The following is a 17,458-nucleotide window of genomic DNA, read 5'->3' on the forward strand; positions in this document are numbered from 1 at the left end:
TATATGATACACTTGGATTTAAAGGGTTAATGGGACATTATATTCTTAAGTGGGTTTGCTTGAAGTACCGGATTCTTTAAAGTTACTAGCGATGGCTGCGAATGTAATTTGTGCTCAGAGACGACGTAACTCTGTGTCTCTCGCTCTTCTAGGAGCACGGGAGTGGAGCTGCTGACGCCAGCCAATCAGAGGGTCACCAGTCGAAGCTCACGGCCCGAACGGCTTCACAGAAACAGACTCAGAGCAAGACTCAGGTAGAACCAGCATAATGACCCAAACCAGTCAGTGGAGTACACGGACCGGTTTGGGGTGGGGATATTAGATAAATGATCTCCAGATGTTTATTGAGTGTGTCGTTCCAGAGCTTCAAGAGGAAACCGGGTCACGCAGACAACGAGCGGTCGACCGGCGATCACGACGAGCGTGTCAACAAGCGCTTGTGCACAGTGGAGCGAAGTCAAGCCGACACCGAGGACAGCCGGCAGAGCGACGGCCGCCAGCAGGAGTCAGACCTGTACGAACACATCAAGCAGGGAGAGACCACCTATGACACTCAGACGTACGGTCAGTCACCGCCTCCGTCAGATCAAACCGTCCAATCAGAGACGTCCCTGCTTTAGACCGCTAAGCTGGGCTACGGAGTCACACCGGGTGGTGTTTTCCATCTCCAGATGTAGCGAGTGCAGACCAGCAGAAAGCAGCAGGACTGCAGCAGGACAATGAGGAGGATGTTGCTATGGAAACAGAGAGCCAGGAAGAAGACCTGGAGTGTGCTGAGGTCCAGGAGCTGAAGCCTGAACTGCTGGATTCTACTAAGGCATCCCATAAAGGTGACTCGTGTGTGTTGTTGACTGATCATCGGGTTCATTACATCATTCCAACATCTTCTGCTGCCCTGAGGGACGGGAGTGTGGGCTGAGATGATGGACACTCTGCTAGACACTCTTCCTCCTCCCATATTTCCCATGATTCAATCATGTTTTGCAGCTAAAAGATAGCAATGTACAGGAAATACAGTATTACACACAGGAGAACCTCGAGATACCAGTTGAATCCGTTCTGTGACTGAGCTCATAAATTTCAGCATTTAAAATAGAAAAACCATTTTAATCCTATCCAGCGTTAAGAAAACAACACCTTAAATTATGAAAAAATACAAGTAACTTATGAATAAGTTACATAAACAGTGATAAGGTATGAATGAAAATGCAAAAGTCACAAGAACACACGAGCTACGTCTTTACTCCACCAACGAGAACGAGATCCGGTCTCACTGATGTCGTATCCATCCGCCAACACTTCACCCTACTGGTGTCTTAGCGAAGACTTCAATCCCAGTTGAAACCTAGTTGCCACATTGTGAAACGTGCACATCCACTGACTTTACCCTCCTTACCTTCTTGTTTAGGGGCAGATAAGGGTGAGATGGAGGTGCAGGAGCTGAAGGAAGGGGAGGAAGAGGAAGAGGAGGAGATGTGGAAAAACCAGGATGTCAGTGAAACGGAGCCGACAGAGAGAAGCACAGCGTCCTCCGTCCACACTGTTCCTGAGCTGCTGCTGGACTCCCTGCAGAAAACAGAGAGCAACCCAGAGGAGATCAGGAGGGAGATGGAGACGCAGCTGGAAGCCTGGCACAAACTGGCCCCTGGCTCTCAGGAGGAGGTGAGTCGTTGTTTTTTTCCCGGCCAACTCCTGGATTGTGGAAAACCAACGCGTCATGTTTCAACAGAAAAATAGAAAATTGTGCAGAACTCCTGAGAAACGGTTAATTCTGTAACGACCTGGATCAGAGTTCCTCACAAGCTGTTGAAGTCAGCTAGCATTTGGTTAACTCGTTACCTCTGTGTGTGTGTGTGTGTGTGTGTGTGTGTGTGTGTGTGTGTGTGTGTGTGTGTGTGTGTGTGTGTGTGTCTGAGTGTGTCTGAGTGTGTCTGTGTACCTGTATCCTCAGCATCATAGCAAACACAGCCACAAGCACACACACAGACACACGTTTTCATCTTCCTTTCAGTTGCTTCTGAGTGTGACCAAAGTGCTACATTGATCCATACTTTATTGATCTCCGAGGGGGAATTTATTTTTATGACAACCCGCTTCAAAGCAGTGATGTATTGTAATTGTCAGTGTTTTGTGTGTTCGTTTGTCCGTTAGTCCACCAAATATCTTCACAACCTTTGCAGATAGAAAGATGAAACAAAAAGCACATGACTCAGGCAGCAAAGGGGATGAGAATGAGGTGATGACCTTGACCTTTAGAAATCTAGGTCAAGGTCAAATTTCAACTTTTGTACACTGAAGAGCTGGATTAAGATAGAAAGATGAGGGAGAAGGCCAGTATAAGACCATAGATCAAAGCTACTGCTTTGATCAATGACAGTAGGTCAGAGCTCTATCTTTGATCTTTGACCCATGCAAGTAGGTCAGGGTAAAATTTTGAATTTAAGGGTGTCGCGGGATGTTGCAGTTGCTGACCGCCTTTGTTGTAGTTCTAGTTGTACAGCTCCAGAAAAAAGGAGAATTTAAGAGAACGTAATTTAAATGAAATCATAATGGAGAAAAAACAAGAGAATAAAACTACACACAGGTATGTACAGTTTTTGGTGTCCTCGATGGAAACGTAGTTATCTGGGATCCTAACCATGTTTCAATGAAGCACATCAGCCAGCGTTAGCTTAGCTCCCCCATCTTGTTGACCACCCGTCTCTCGTTGTGCGTGATGATGGTCGGGGAGACGCAGCTTTTATTACCTCCTGTCCGTACTCATCCGTTGTCTCCTCCATTTGCAGAGGCCGTGTGTTTTTCTCCACAAATTCTCTTGTGATACCTTCCGGTCGGTTTCATTTCAATCAGCTGATCTGATGTTAGCGCCACAGGGTTACGTTCCGCTGACTGAGAAAGCAGCTCCAGGGTTATCTTAAAACAATTAAAAGTTATACAGTAATCCCTCGTTACTCGCAGTTAATGTGTTCCAGGATCACCCGTGATATAGTGACAAACTATTTATTTTATTATTTACGGTAATTCAAACATTTATGAACCCTCCCCATGCTGGCATACTGTCAGCCAATAGCATGCACGTACTGGATCACGTGACGTGTGTGTGTGTGTGTTGTTCCAGGAGAGCGCAGCGGCCTCCATGTGGCATCAGTACCACAGCCTGACGTCGGCCCTCTCCCAGCAGCTGTGTGAGCAGCTCCGCCTCATCCTGGAGCCCACGCAGGCCGCCAAGCTCAGGTGAGCACCAACATGTTCACACCTCTAATGGAAGGTCTGCCCGGTCAGCACGTGGTTCAATCTACTTCCTGTTGCCCCTCAGAGGCGACTACCGCACGGGGAAGAGGCTGAACATGAGGAAGGTGATCCCCTACATCGCCAGCCAGTTCCGTAAAGACAAGATCTGGCTGAGGAGGACCAAGCCCAGCAAGAGAGAGTACCAGATCTGTCTGGCTGTGGACGACTCCTCCAGCATGGTGGACAACCACTCCAAACAGGTGACTGCCCGCAAGTCATGTGACTTCCTGCGAAAGGCTGAAGGAAGAAGTCATGTAGAACATCATTACAAGACACAAAATGAGCGTTTTCATCTGTCAACGTTTAGTATCACATTATTCAAGACTTTCTAGTAATTCTTTAAAGAACAAATCTGCATGGATTGATCGTTTATCAGTGGTTCAGCTCCTGAACACGACAAATGTTCAATACAAAAGAGTACAGAATGAAAATAGTTCCTCCAGATGCTCCCGGATGTGTGAACTGATACCTTCGTTGAATTGACGCAGGGATCATGAATCATTTTTTTTTTTCTAAAACTGTAACATTTACGACAAAACTACAAACTGCAGTTTAAATGTTTAGCTTTGAATTGAATTCCAGTAACTGTAATTGTGGTCTCAGTAGTTAAGGTTACTCAACTAATATAGCAACATATCAAGTCACCATAGTCTGTATCTGGCCTGTCCAACTAAACTGCTGTTGTGTGATGCAGCTGGCGTTTGAGTCCCTGTCAGTGATCATCAACGCTCTGACTCTGCTGGAGGTCGGCCAGGTGTCCGTGTGCAGGTAAGGTCACAATGTGACACACACATGTAGAAACACACACCGTGTTGTTGCATCTAGATCTGCTTGAAACCTCAAACAGAAAACCGGAGTAAAGTAGTTCCTCCGTACGAGCCGTCGTTTGGTGCATACGTTTGTCTGGCATACGAGCGAAATTTGTTCTTCACCACGTGTTGGCGGATGGATACGACATCAGTGAGACCAGATCTCGTTCTTTACCACGTGTTGGCGGATGGATACAACATCAGTGAGACCGGATCTCGTTCTTTACCACGTGTTGGCGGATGGATACAACATCAGTGAGACCGGATCTCGTTCTCTTTGGTGTAGTAAAGACGTAGCTCGTCTGTTCTCGGGACAGCAGCGGGGAAAACTCTATATATCCGAAAGTTTATCATTTTTTAATGTGACTTATATATAATTAATTAGATATAGGTAAAGTCTGCATGTCTATTGGTTGATAAAAATAGGTTTTTTTTTACAAGGCTGGAGTGGATTAAAATGATTTGTTATTTTAAATGGAGAAATGTTGATTTATGAGCTCAGTCACAGAACGGATTCAACTCCTATCTTGAGGTTCTACTGTATATTTTAGATGAAGACAAACATACAGTAGTGTGTGTTACTATGTACTGACTGTGAATTTAACGTCTATGCTTCTAGTTTTGGAGAGCAGGTGCAGCTCCTCCATCCCTTCCAGCAGCAGTTCAACGATGAGTCCGGAGCTCGGATCCTAAGACTGTGTCAGTTTCAGCAGAAGAAAACCAGAATATCACAGGTGGGGATTTCTCTGATTCGCTTCCTGTGTTCCTCTTTTATTCAGACTGACACTTTTTAATAGCTGTTACTTATTAAAAAAATATGTATATTAAACTGTGCATTGTGCACTTTCTCTCTTTGGAGGGATTTGATTTTTAACACCACGTTTATTCATAAAGGTAGAATTACAAAATAATCACGTAAAGACGATTTTCAATAGTACTGTGCGTTTTCTGAACAAAGAAACATCTTTAACTTTTTTAAAACTGAAAAAAACCAGACAAAATTAAGAGAAAGAAAAAAGAAGTGTCTGTTGTCCACAATCATCTCTTCTACAATCATGTCTTTTACTTTTTTACTTAGTTTTTTCAATCTATAAAACTCCCGGTCTGTAGAAACTGGTTCACCTCTTCTTGTTTTACTTTTCAACATTTATCAAACTAAAAAAAATAGTTTTTTTTAAAAAGCAGCTGACAAAATAAAAAAAAATTTAAAAAACAACAACTATCCATTCTTCACAATCATCCCTTTTACTTTCGTCTTTAGTTTCCTCAATCAATGAACTTCTTTGTCTGTAAAAACTGGTGGATCTCTCTATCTTGATTCTTTAAATAAAAGCTGATTAATGCCTGGTTCATAGAATCACTTAATGTAAGCTGACATAGATATTTCTTCCACGGGGATTTCAGAATTTGTAATAAAGCTGAATTCAACTTGAATGTCAACTGACTCTCACTCCTTTCCATTGTAGTTCTTGGAAACGGCTACGAAAATGTTTCTGGCTGCGCGACAGCAGATTCCTGGATCCGTGACCTCAGGTGTGTTTACAGCTCAGTGATGTGATCCTTACTGACTGTGTCACAGGAATTCTGGGTAGTGCCAGTCAGACGCGTTTCCTTTGTATTTACCACAACCTCTTGAAGCAACTAAAAAAAACCATCATTTGTGAAATTTGTGGGAATTTTGTGGAATTTTTTTGACTTTTTTAAAACTAAACAAACGATTCCACTTCCCTCCAGTCTGACCAATCAGACTGGAGGGAAGTGGACCAATGAAGAGCCTATGTTCCACATCACTGGTGGGTGTGACAACCAACCTGATCTTTTCGCTGCGCCTGGTGGGCGTGTCTTCACAGAGACCGCCCAGCTGCTGCTTATCGTGTCTGATGGGAGGGGCCTGTTCCTGGAGGGGAAGGAGCGCGTGACGGCGGCGGTGAGGGCGGCACGCGGCGTCAACGTGTTCATCATCTTCGTGGTGCTGGACAACCCCAACTCCAGGGTGAGTGAGGAGCGATGTGATTGGTTCATGGACTGAAGGTGGACGTGAGTTCTAGGGTCTCGGCGTGTTTTCAGGAGTTTGAGCTCCGAATCAAATTCAAGGAGAGGATTTTTGAACGTTGTGAGAAAAGAAAGTTTTTTATGACCCATTAATCACCCGGGGGCTTAATGGAAAGCATGAGTCAAGTTAGATGTCCCAAATTTACAATAATCTCTGATTGATTTCTTGATTTTACATTAAAAATACCTCCTCCCTCTGCAGACACCCAAAATAGAGAAAACATTATCTCTCTCTCTCTCTGCTTGCTCCAGCGATCAGATATATTATTAAGCCTTCATGTCTAACAACAACAAGGCAGTCACAGACTGCAACATCCTGCGACACCCCTGAATTCAACATTTTACCCTGACCTACTTTCATAATGGTCACACCAATGAATTCTATATTGTACTATCAAGCTTTTCATTTTATAATTGCGAGTTGACCACTGATTATATCTCATCAGGTTTCAGAGATGTGTTCCTAAAAAGGTATGAAAGTGAAAATTTGACCTTGACCTAGTTTTTCAAGGTCAAGGTTGTGATCTAATTTTCATCCCCTTGCCTCCCTGAATGTGACGCCTTTTGTTTCATCTTTCTGTCTGATCCGGTTGTTGATATACTGTATATGTAGAAAAATGCATTTGACCTTGTCCTAGTTTTCTCAAGGTCAGGATCATCATCTCATTTTTATGTGTTTGTACGTTACACAGTCTGTGTGTGTGTGTGTGTGTACACACCTTATTGTAGCTGACGTTGGTTCTGTGCTGCAGGACTCCATCCTGGACATCAAGGTGCCCATATTCAAAGGGCCGGGAGAACTGCCCGAGATCCGCACCTACATGGAGGAGTTCCCCTTCCCCTTCTACATCATCCTCCGTGATGTCAACGCCCTGCCGGAGACCCTGAGCGACGCCCTCAGACAGTGGTTTGAACTGGTCACCGCAGCAGACCAATGAGCCAATGAGAAGCCAGGAGTGGAGGACAAAGGATCTGCTGCTAACCGCTCAGCCTCCACTGAGAGAAAGTATTCAGTGGAAAGAAAGACTCGCAGATGTACTGGTGGTGCCTTTATTTTCTTATTTTTAATGTAGATTTTAGTGGAGTTTGAAAGCAACGGATCAGCTGTTTGGTCCCCGTTATCATGGGGGGGGTTCTCAGTTCCTTTTCTAATGTGATGAGAATTGCTTTAACTTGCACGTCTGAGATGAAATGATAGAAATAAAGATATTCCCGTGCGTCTGATGCACCTCAGTGAAGAGTTGGTAAATACCTCTGTACACACTGTACTATTTCTGTTGTGGGGATGTTTTCATCAGTGTTACCCGTGTTGATAAGTCATGTGAACAGTCATGTGAACGCCGCACGACCAGAACTGAGGGAGCGAAGTGCTTGAATTCAGAACCAACCGAGTGACTTCATCGTAACCTGACAGTCGTGTGTTTTCTGATGTGGAGACTAGAGAAACGTTCTGTGGTGCCTTGGAGCAGAGAAGAGTTTCCATCTCACTGTCAGGACTTTCAGGAGCTCTCATGCACTTTGAAACACCGACTGCAGATTACACTGTTGGTAAAAAAAAGAAAAGAAACCCTCCTAATGGTTTATAGACTCATATCTGCTGAGTTCATCGTCCACACACACCGTGTGACTCCTGCTCCATCGCTGACTGTTAGGAGTAGCTGTGTGAAATGATTGTTGTCACATCTGTTTGTAAAAGTGGATGTCAGTCGTGTTTCAGGCTCGTTTCCACTGAACTTCCATCTGGTAAATAATGACATGAATGAACAATAAGCCCCTCACAGGGTCTCTGTGTCTTTTTGCTGCTTCTGCTGGGCGGGGCTGTGAACCATCCACCTACCCAGCCTCCAGTCTACGCGTCAGAGTGTCAGGGGTCGGATTCCTCACCTCCAAATTGCTTCACTTGCTGCTCTGTTGTAAGAAATTGAGTTAACTATTAGCAAAATCAGAAACTAATATATTCCACACAGGGAATTGAAGTATTTCAGTGTTTAGAACTGAACTGAACTTTCATGTTTGAATGTTCTTAAAAGCAAATGCCTCCAAAAGACCAAACACTCCTGCATCTTGCCACCCTAACCCCACCGCTCCACAAATTTGATGAAAAATGCCCTCTGACACAATGTTAATGAAATATGGAGAAGAAAACTTGACATCTGCATTTATATCCTTATGCACATCAAAGTCTAATGAATTATTTTCTGGTACATGACCCATCCAAATTTAATGACCTACTTTGTGCACTAGTAGTTTTGTAATCCTGCTGACCAAACAACCAATAGATAAGAGTTAAAATACAGTATAACTTCTTAGTGGAAGCATTGAAATTTCACTCAGACTTTGTATCAAATATTTACAATATTGAACATTAATATTTAATACACATTTTATTGGAAGCATATCTCATTGAACAAGCAACATGCAGATTGAAATTTGTCTTCAATGTGTAAAACATGTCTTTGGATATTTTTCTAAGATTATTAACCCCCTCCCTGAATAGTGTTTTCCCCTGCGTCATGAAAACACCATTTTATCAGCCGACAGACATACAGATGTCTGACGTGTTAAAACAATTAATATAGTCCCCTATGTGATCATTTAATATTTCATATGTCAAACAACTAGGGACAGGAGCACATTTCAAAAAGTGGAGAGAGGCAATAAAAATGCTGAAAGCAAATAGATGCTGGAATAATTTAGAACTAAGATTGGTGACAGATCTGGGAATAAAAACAGCATCCAGTCAGACTCCCTTTGAAGTAAAGACAGGAAACTGAAATTTAGGAATAAAGTTCTCTATGAAATAATTTTTTTTTTTTAAATTCTGTTTCTGCCACAAAAATCATTTAGAGATACAGACATTGGGAAGAAATCTATGAACACAACGGACAAAGCCAAAAACTTATTTTCAATGGTTGCGATCTTCGTTTAGATGAAATCAGGATTCTGTGCTTACACCACATTAAATACAGAATTTTACGAACTTTTTATTATTTTTATTATTATTACTATTATAACTATTATAAAAAATAAGCCGGTCCCAAATTGCCTGTAGGAGTGAGTGTGTGTGTGTGTGTGTGTGTGTGTGTGTGTGTGTGTGTGTGTGTGTGTGTGTGTGTGTGTGTGTGTGTGTGTGTGTGTGTGTGTGTGTGTGTGTGTGTGTGTGTGTGTGTGTGTGTGTGTGTGTGTGTGTGCGTGCCTTTGTGTGTGGCTCCGCGGCGCACTGGCGTCGTGTCCGGAGTGTCCCCCGCCTCACGCCCTATGCCAGCTGAGTTCGGCTCCAGCTCCCCGTGACCCGCTACGGCGGATGAAGCGGCAGAAGATGAATGAATGAATGAATGAATGGAACTACAAACATGTTTCCTGTAAACTCCACTAGAGGGCGTAAAGGTCCAAAATATTTCCGCAGTCTCGCGTTTTCAATAAAGTTAATTGAAAAAAACGCTGCAACGTAAACAAACAGCGCTGCTCTGTTCTGATTGGTTAAACCTCGAGTACCAGAGGTCACGTGTGCCACGTTACGTCACTGTTCGCTATCGGCGTGTCCGTGGTATGTGGACCCAAATTGATGCGGGGTGTCAGCTATGACGGTTTCCAGGTTACCGCACGCAGCGCTGTCTTTGAAACAGGCAAGTTGTCGTGACTTCCACGCAGTGACCGTGGAGTGTTTCTGTCGCGCTGCTAGCTTGTGACGCTACATCCGTGTGCCGTCCAGCCGCTGCTAGCTGTTACCGCTCATAGCTGCAGGCTGTAAGGAACCGATGGCGTTTAGTTGGTCAACGAAAACCTATCCCGGTAACGTGAGCGTCCAGGACCCACGGTCGGTCTGTGGAACCTTTACCCGCGGGGAACAACGTGTGGCTCAAGACACGGCGACTTTATTTATGTGGCACTTTTGATTCAACAATACAGTTCAGTAAACATTAGAAACAATAAAATCTAAACTTAATCATTTAAAAGTGCACCCACAGGCGAGCAGGTCAAAGGGCATGTCATCACAACGTCGATCCAGGGGCGGACAGCCCCTTTGTGGAGCGCCCAAATGAGCAGCTTGTGAGGGGGACGGCGCCTTGCTCAAGGGCGCCTCGGCAGTGCTCCGGAGGTGAGCTGCCAGCTCAACACTGTCAGCTCACACTCTGGGTGTTTTTGGGCGGGAGCATTGGACGACCCGCCCTACCACTGAGCATTCATCCAACCATACATCATCCATCCATCCATACGTCATACATCCAACCATACATCATTCATCCAACCATACATCATACATCCAACCATACATCATACATCCAACCATACATCATACATCCAACCATACAACATACATCCAACCATACATCATTCATCCAACCATACATCATTCATCCAACCATACATCACACATCCAACCATACATCATACATCCAACCATACATCATACATCCGACCATACATCATTCATCCAACCATACATCATTCATCCATCTATACATCATACATCCAACCATACATCATACATCCAACCATACATCATACATCCAACCATACATCATACATACATACATACATCATACATACATCCATACATCATACATACATCCATACATCATACATCCATACATGTTCTTGAAGACAAGGCGATTGAATGACATAATAATAGTTTACATAGTAGTATGTTCAATAACCAGTAATAATAGTCATAGTAGTAACAGAACTAGGGAAATACTCCAAAGCTGTATGCACAGTTTTAAGTTAGAGCAAGTCATGTCCATGTGTTCAAACACTATTAATTTATTTTTTTTGCATTATAATTTATATTTATCCAGACGTGTTCATGCACCGGTTACATTGGCCAAAAACTACTAATACTATTGCTCTACCTGACTAATACTGATGGTTAGTCGTGGTAACTGTAGGACTGTTCTAGAGGCCTACATTTGACACTAACCAGCCACAGTTAGTTACCAGCTCACTAGAAATTGATCTTCAATATGTGGATGTTTCTTATCATTCGGTATTATTTTTCGATAAACACGGTTTTAATGGCGGAAAGGGAAAGTAGTTCACTCTTCTTTTAATAGACTCGTCTTCTTTTTGTAATGATGCTAAGTAAGCAAAATTTCTTATTCAATTGCTCCATCAGAATAATCAGTAAAGTAATCAATTACTGCTGCCTTCTCTGAACTGTGGATTGTGTGTCAGTTTTTGCAGAGACAGAAGATTTTGGGGATTTACAGGAACATGCTGAGAACAATACGGCAGGTACCAGATGAAGGAGACAGGAAGTACCTCCGAGACTGGGCCAGAGAAGAGTTCAAGAGGAACAAGGATGCCACGGACCAGGTACACCAGCCGTCTAACTGCCCCCGGGTGTCAACAGTCAGGTGAAACTATAGAAAGATATCCAAATACCAACGATAGCTGACACAGATTGTGTTTTAAGACGCCACAGAAGGTCCAGACTTAAGTCATTAAAATGTGAAACACTTCCCTTAACAATAAATGATTTTAATGAGCGAACACCCACTCCAAAGACTAAACCGGTCTCTGCGGGACAGTTCATGGTGGGGAGGTGTGTGACCGGGTCACGCAGTGGAGGGCTAATCACTCAGGAGCTTTTCATTCAGGACTTTGCTCTCTGTGTTCTGCTGATCCAATCTCTTCTGTGTGCTGAAAGGACTCTAGTTTTACCACAAAAGAACCAGACATGCAACTAAAAAGTTTTCAGTCAAGGTGAAAAAGAAAGAACAGAACAGAGATCTGATGAGACTGAAGAAAAGAATCAGAATGATCTGTTTCTGCAGTTGTCTCTGACGTCTAATCAACTAAACCACTTACTGCTGCAGCTAGTGAGGGTAACCCACTCTGTTTTACCCCATTGGGGGTGTGTTCCTTTGCCCTTCTGTCAGGATGCCATCCGCATGATGGTCACTCAGGCTCACAACCACCTGGAGGAGCTGAGGAAGTCTCTGGCGCTGGCGGGGAGTTCACCCCAGTGAGAAGCTGTGGTCTGATCTGGACCAGGCCTCAGCGGCTGGGGGGGGGGACTGATGGAGCTGACTGGTAGGCAGCAACCTACCAATCCTGAGCTGACACGAGACAGACAGTGATGAGGATCTTTTTCTCAGGACAGCGACTGAGCTATGAGGAACGTTCTAGACTTCCAGATTTGTGCTGTATATGACGTGTATATATTAAAAGAAACTACTGAAGCTACGGATGAAGTCTCTTGTTTTTGAAGAGCAGGTGCAGCTCCTCCATCCCTTCCAGCAGCAGTTCAACGATGAGTCCGGAGCTTGGATCCTAAGACTGTGTCAGTTTCAGCAGAAGAACAATGAACATGGAGTTTTTTTAGTGTACTGGCGGTATCACTGTCTGGTAGAGGTGGAGAGAATCTAACACCAGACATTGTCAACTTCTTCCTCCTTTTTGTACCGCTCCGTAATGCGCAACACTCTTCCTTCTGGCGCCTTGCTCTCGCGTCGCATACGGTGATGTCTCGGTCTGCCGTATCCGATCGGAGTGTTTGGAGCTGTTCAGACTGAAGACGCATCTGTCCGTATCCGATACGAAACTACCTCCCAAATGTGGTTTCAGTCCGTCCCGCAAAAATCAGATATCATGCGGGATGGGACTGTTCAGACTACAAAAGAGACATCCGATATCAATCTGGATGGGCTAAGAATCGGATTTTGGCGACCAGTCTAAACAAGCCCTAAGCTCCTCCACAGAAGCTGAGTTCATCCCTTGTGCCATCAGAGGGTACAATGAGAGTATCAGGAAGGGGGGTGTGGGGGTGTCAAGGTCAGGAAGGTCATCAACTTGCGGCTGAGTGTGGGGGAGGTGATGAACTGGGGATCTGCTGGGGTCTCGTACGATTTTACGTTATGATGGATGTTCCTGGGCGTCCAGCTTGGATCCATTGGATTCTGGACCTGTTGTGTTCGATCTCTGCACTCTTCTGTTTGCTGTTAGGTTTTGTTGTGTTTGTTTATACCAGGGGTGTCAAACATTTTCACTGAGGGCCACTTCAGCATAATGGCTGTTCACGTACCCAATATATTCACTATCTCTCCTCTGGACATGTCCAAACCATCTCAGTCTGGCCTCTGACTTTATCTCCATTACGTTATTAGTATAATGTAATTATAGTCAATAAAGTAATAACAGCCAATTACATACGCACGCTCTCCCCGTGTCTGCGTGGGTTCTCTCCAGGTTCTCCGGCTTCCTCCCACCTCCAGAAACATGCGCTTCAGGTTGATTGGGTGGAGTTAAAAAGGGACAAATCTATAAATAGAGAAATAATAAATCTGCAATATCTTCATCACATAAATATATAATGTGGTTTTAAATAAAAATCAATACAATGCATTAAAAAAAACAATAAAATAGTTTCCATCCGTAAAATAAAATCTTCAAAGACAGTTCTTTGTGATTGCCTTCAGTACAGAAATTTCCACAACATCACATGGGTCTCCTGGAGACCCTGGGTTCACTCCGGAGGCATTACCAATAAACTGCAGGACCACGTGGAAGACAGGCAGCCGCTCACGGACATATGGAATAATCAGTTGACCCCTCTTGCTGCCCGGTGAAGAACAGGTTGTAAGCGATAACAACTTATGCTAAATAAAATGTGCCTCATACTAACTCCAGCTTGTCTCATTTATGAGATGTCAAAATTCTGATTTGCTGATTCAAAAATCAAATTCATGGTGGGAATTTAGTGTAAATTTACAGTCTTTATCTTCTACCTCCAGGAGAGGTGGGGTGAGATTAACGTATATTTGTGGGGGTTCACAAACCAGGGTAGACTGTCGGTGATTCACTGGTGAGACTCGACGTCTGATCTTTATGCAGAACTATTGTTTGAACCTCATCTCTCTCTCGTTTGTTCCTTTCATGCTAATCTGTTGTTAAAAGTGATTTGCCATCAAAAGTTTGAAGCCTCATCTGAGTTCCACGTCTGATCCAGACCTGAGTTGTTCTTCAAAAAGCAGGTGAGAAGCTCAACCTGAGAATTCAGCAGAAATTGGAAATGTGAAGGTTGGTTTTGTGACATGTGTCATAGACAATATACTGTATTTGTGACATGTTATTAACTGACAGAGTAGGTCAGACATAACAAACGTATTTATATTTGTTAGAGAAGTACAGATAAAAGTTGGTATTGATCAGAGTTAACAGGTTTCAACCGTCTTGGTGTTTTGTGAGCCAAAAAACCTGAGACCGAGAGGAGATTTCTCTGAAACAGATGTTCAAGTTAATCAGTGGAAACTTTGGTGTGAAACGGACAGCGTTTCTCACCACAGGGTGTTTTATCGTTGCAAAGAAGAAACTAGAAGTAGGGACAGGAAATGAGAAGGTGTGTGCCTACACACACACACACACACACACACACATACACACACACACACACACACACACACACACACACACACACACACACACACACACAGAGGTAACGAGTTAACCAAATGCTAGCTGACTTCAACAGCTTGTGAGGAACTCTGATCCAGGTCGTTACAGAATTAACCGTTTCTCAGGAGTTCTGCACAATTTTCTATTTTTCTGTTGAAACATGACGCGTTGGTTTTCCACAATCCAGGAGTTGTTCGAAAAAAACAACGACTCACCTCCTCCTGAGAGCCAGGGGCCAGTTTGTGCCAGGCTTCCAGCTGCGTCTCCATCTCCCTCCTGATCTCCTCTGGGTTGCTCTCTGTTTTCTGCAGGGAGTCCAGCAGCAGCTCAGGAACAGTGTGGACGGAGGACGCTGTGCTTCTCTCTGTCGGCTCCGTTTCACTGACATCCTGGTTTTTCCACATCTCCTCCTCTCTGCTCTCATCTCTGCTCTGTCTTTGTCCTCTTCATCTTCCTCCCCACCAGAGTCATCCTACACACCACCATCCTATGCTGTTTGGCTACACTCTCACCTCCCACTACTTAACAGTCACTGATCTCCTTCAGTCCTTTACCAATCGTACAGATGTGAAATCAATAATTGAATCCTGGAATATTTGTTTCTTATGTCCTGTAAGTTCACTCATGATTCTCCTCAGCCACAAGGCGTCACCCGGCTGAACATCATCACGAAGCTCGTTCGGCTAAATTGTACTGGTTTCAAGATTAAGTCACTTATTTGGGTCAAAACCCCATCACAGTGCCTTCTGAAGCACAATATGCAAATGAAATGTTGTGACTGGAGAGACTGTTGATATTTTTAAAAGATTAAAGGTGTACCATTTTAATTAATATTTAAACCCTCATTATGCTCTATCTTGGTTTATTCAATTTATTTTTCTCCTTTTACCCTGCTTTGTAAAATGATATTAATTTTAAATTGTATTTTAATTTTTATTTTTTATAAATAATTAAAACACCATTTAAAATGAATGGTGGTCAAGGGGAACATCTGCCACCAGTGGCGTTACAGAGCTCCTTGGGTGGCCAGTCAGTAATGGCCACCCGCCCCCGGAGCGGCCATCGGCTACTGAAGAAGCTCAGGTCTCTGCACCTGATACCCAGGGTCGGTGTGAATTTCCATTCCACACCTGCCCTGATGGAAGTATCACTAAAACTCTTGAAGAGCTGAGAAAATTTAGAACCCGTTTACGTGGACGCAAGTAACGCGTCAGGGAATGGTTTGACAAAGTATTTGGTGGGGGGCCTCTTTGTCGCATGTCCTTCAGCTTCATACCAATGTTCATGAGTTCATTTCTCTTCATTTGCTTCTCTCTTTACACAAGTATTTTGGTTTAAGCTCAGTTAATAAAAAATACAAAAGTTGAATTTGTTCTTGCTCATTTTTCATAATGAATCGCAAAGAAACTGGACACCATTTCAACAGCAAAGCCCAAAGGTGTTTCTCAATTCAAGCCGATTATAATAGAGCGTTCTATTTGGGAGTGGTCTGACAGAGAAAGCCAGCTTTGCTGCTCTGTAGGTGAGGATCGGGGGGGGGGGGCTCTGTGGCTCAAATAGTGAAATCAGAGCCAAACTAACATAAAAGCAACTCAATCTGATTGATAACGAGGAATACAGTATTCCTAATAACTGCTGCTGAGGTTTTGGGAGGCTTTGATGAACCAATCAGGGATGAGCAGAGAGTTATTTTATGATACCAGAGCAGATGAATCCGCCTTCAAAAGCCAAGTGAGTCACATCCTGTTGGTTGGTTTTCCTCCAGCTGCAGTTACATCTACTGTTACCGTTTCAGGAACCAATGCAGAGTACAAACCTGCCCTATAAACAAACACACACAGACTATCATACACATTCTCTATTACAGATGTAAACACACACACACACGCACACACACACACACGTTTCGGCATCGTTAAATTAGATCACTGCAGTCACGTTGATTTCTGCATTTGTCAGGTTTGTTTTTTTTATTTCTAAAGACTTACCAGCAGGGGGCAGCATTTCAAATAAATGTAAAACAGACCATCATAATTTTTTAATTTTTTTTAAAAAAACGCTCGGTTTGTTTTGTTTTTTTCCAGTGGATTTACACGCAAAACACCTTCCGGTTTTGTGATAAAGAGGCTTCATTTTTTTCTTTCAAATGAAGCAGTCGTCACTTTCATACAATAAAGGTCACTTTTATGTGACAGAATCCATATGGGGTGAGTCTGGAAGGTATAATGTGTTCAATCATAACAGTCCACAACATTTTTGAGCTTTGGTTTCACTCTCTGGTGAACCACTGGTGATTTGGTGAACAGAAGGCCGGAGTCAGAGACTTGGCTTCGTTTCACCAACAAGATTAACGATTTATTTCTGACAGTATAATTAATGACTGCTGAGCTATTCTGTATAATCTCATTATTGTTTTTGGCCTGGAAATCCCGCCCCCAATTCAGCGACAGCGTACTATGGACATGAAACTCAAACTTGCCTATCTGCCACTCTCTCTCTGCCTCTTTCCTTGACCTGTCTCTGTCCCCAGTGTATTTCTCTTTCACGACCAACAGGTCAAGGCGGATGACCGCCCTCCAGAGCCTGGGCCCTGCCCGCAGTTTCTTCCTCAATGAGGGAGTTTTTCCCCGCCACCGTCGCTTATGCTTGCTCTGGAGGGCATTGTTGGCTTTCTATCTGTAAAGCGCTTTGAAATGTCTTCCAATGTGATTAAGCGCTAAATAAATGAAAAATGATTGAGTTGATTTTCAGGTTTCAACAATGGAGAGGTGGAGTCAGACAAATGATCAGTCGCAACCCGTTTCAGGTGAATGAATGTTAGCATTCCAGTCGTTTTATATGTCAGTCTTGATGACGATGAATATAATGTGATCTGGATATCATCTCCAGTTTCGTCGTCAGTGGTGATG

General features: G+C 43.5%; 2 protein-coding genes across 7 annotated transcripts in view; both read left to right on the forward strand.

The window, feature by feature from the left end:
- Positions 1–7,924, forward strand: part of mdn1 (midasin AAA ATPase 1) — a 64,552-nt gene extending 56,628 nt beyond the window's left edge. For all 5 annotated transcript variants that reach the window (XM_068341852.1, XM_068341854.1, XM_068341856.1 and 2 more), the window contains exons 90-100: positions 153–254; positions 363–564; positions 672–830; positions 1,409–1,662; positions 3,119–3,234; positions 3,317–3,491; positions 3,986–4,059; positions 4,720–4,834; positions 5,567–5,633; positions 5,951–6,093; positions 6,905–7,924. In XM_068341852.1, coding sequence (XP_068197953.1) covers positions 153–254; positions 363–564; positions 672–830; positions 1,409–1,662; positions 3,119–3,234; positions 3,317–3,491; positions 3,986–4,059; positions 4,720–4,834; positions 5,567–5,633; positions 5,951–6,093; positions 6,905–7,090 — 1,593 coding nt within the window. In that variant the 3' untranslated portion in view covers positions 7,091–7,924. The remainder of the gene's footprint in view (positions 1–152; positions 255–362; positions 565–671; positions 831–1,408; positions 1,663–3,118; positions 3,235–3,316; positions 3,492–3,985; positions 4,060–4,719; positions 4,835–5,566; positions 5,634–5,950; positions 6,094–6,904) is intronic.
- Positions 7,925–9,657: 1,733 nt separating this feature from the next.
- Positions 9,658–14,053, forward strand: lyrm2 (LYR motif containing 2). Of its 2 annotated transcripts, XM_068342343.1 has the most exons (3): positions 9,658–9,778; positions 11,328–11,468; positions 12,035–14,053. In XM_068342343.1, exons 1-3 carry the CDS (start codon positions 9,734–9,736, stop codon positions 12,122–12,124), a joined length of 276 nt encoding a protein of 91 aa, XP_068198444.1. In that variant the 5' UTR covers positions 9,658–9,733; the 3' UTR covers positions 12,125–14,053. The 2 variants fall into 2 exon arrangements, with proteins under 2 accessions (XP_068198444.1, XP_068198443.1); XM_068342342.1 differs by lacking the exon at positions 12,035–14,053 and having other exon boundaries at positions 9,688–9,778; positions 10,110–11,462.
- Positions 14,054–17,458: the final 3,405 nt, after the last annotated feature.

This window comes from Antennarius striatus, chromosome 19, assembly GCF_040054535.1.
Source record: "Antennarius striatus isolate MH-2024 chromosome 19, ASM4005453v1, whole genome shotgun sequence".
NCBI classification, from domain to species: Eukaryota; Metazoa; Chordata; class Actinopteri; order Lophiiformes; family Antennariidae; genus Antennarius; species Antennarius striatus.

Excerpts from the sequence above, each read along its gene's own strand:
- lyrm2 (XM_068342342.1), top strand. The coding sequence starts at position 9,734 with ATGACGGTTTCCAGGTTACCGCACGCAGCGCTGTCTTTGAAACAG. Across the intron at positions 9,779-10,109 it reads CAGCGCTGTCTTTGAAACAG|TGCACCCACAGGCGAGCAGG; the intron begins GCAAGTTGTCGT and ends ATCATTTAAAAG.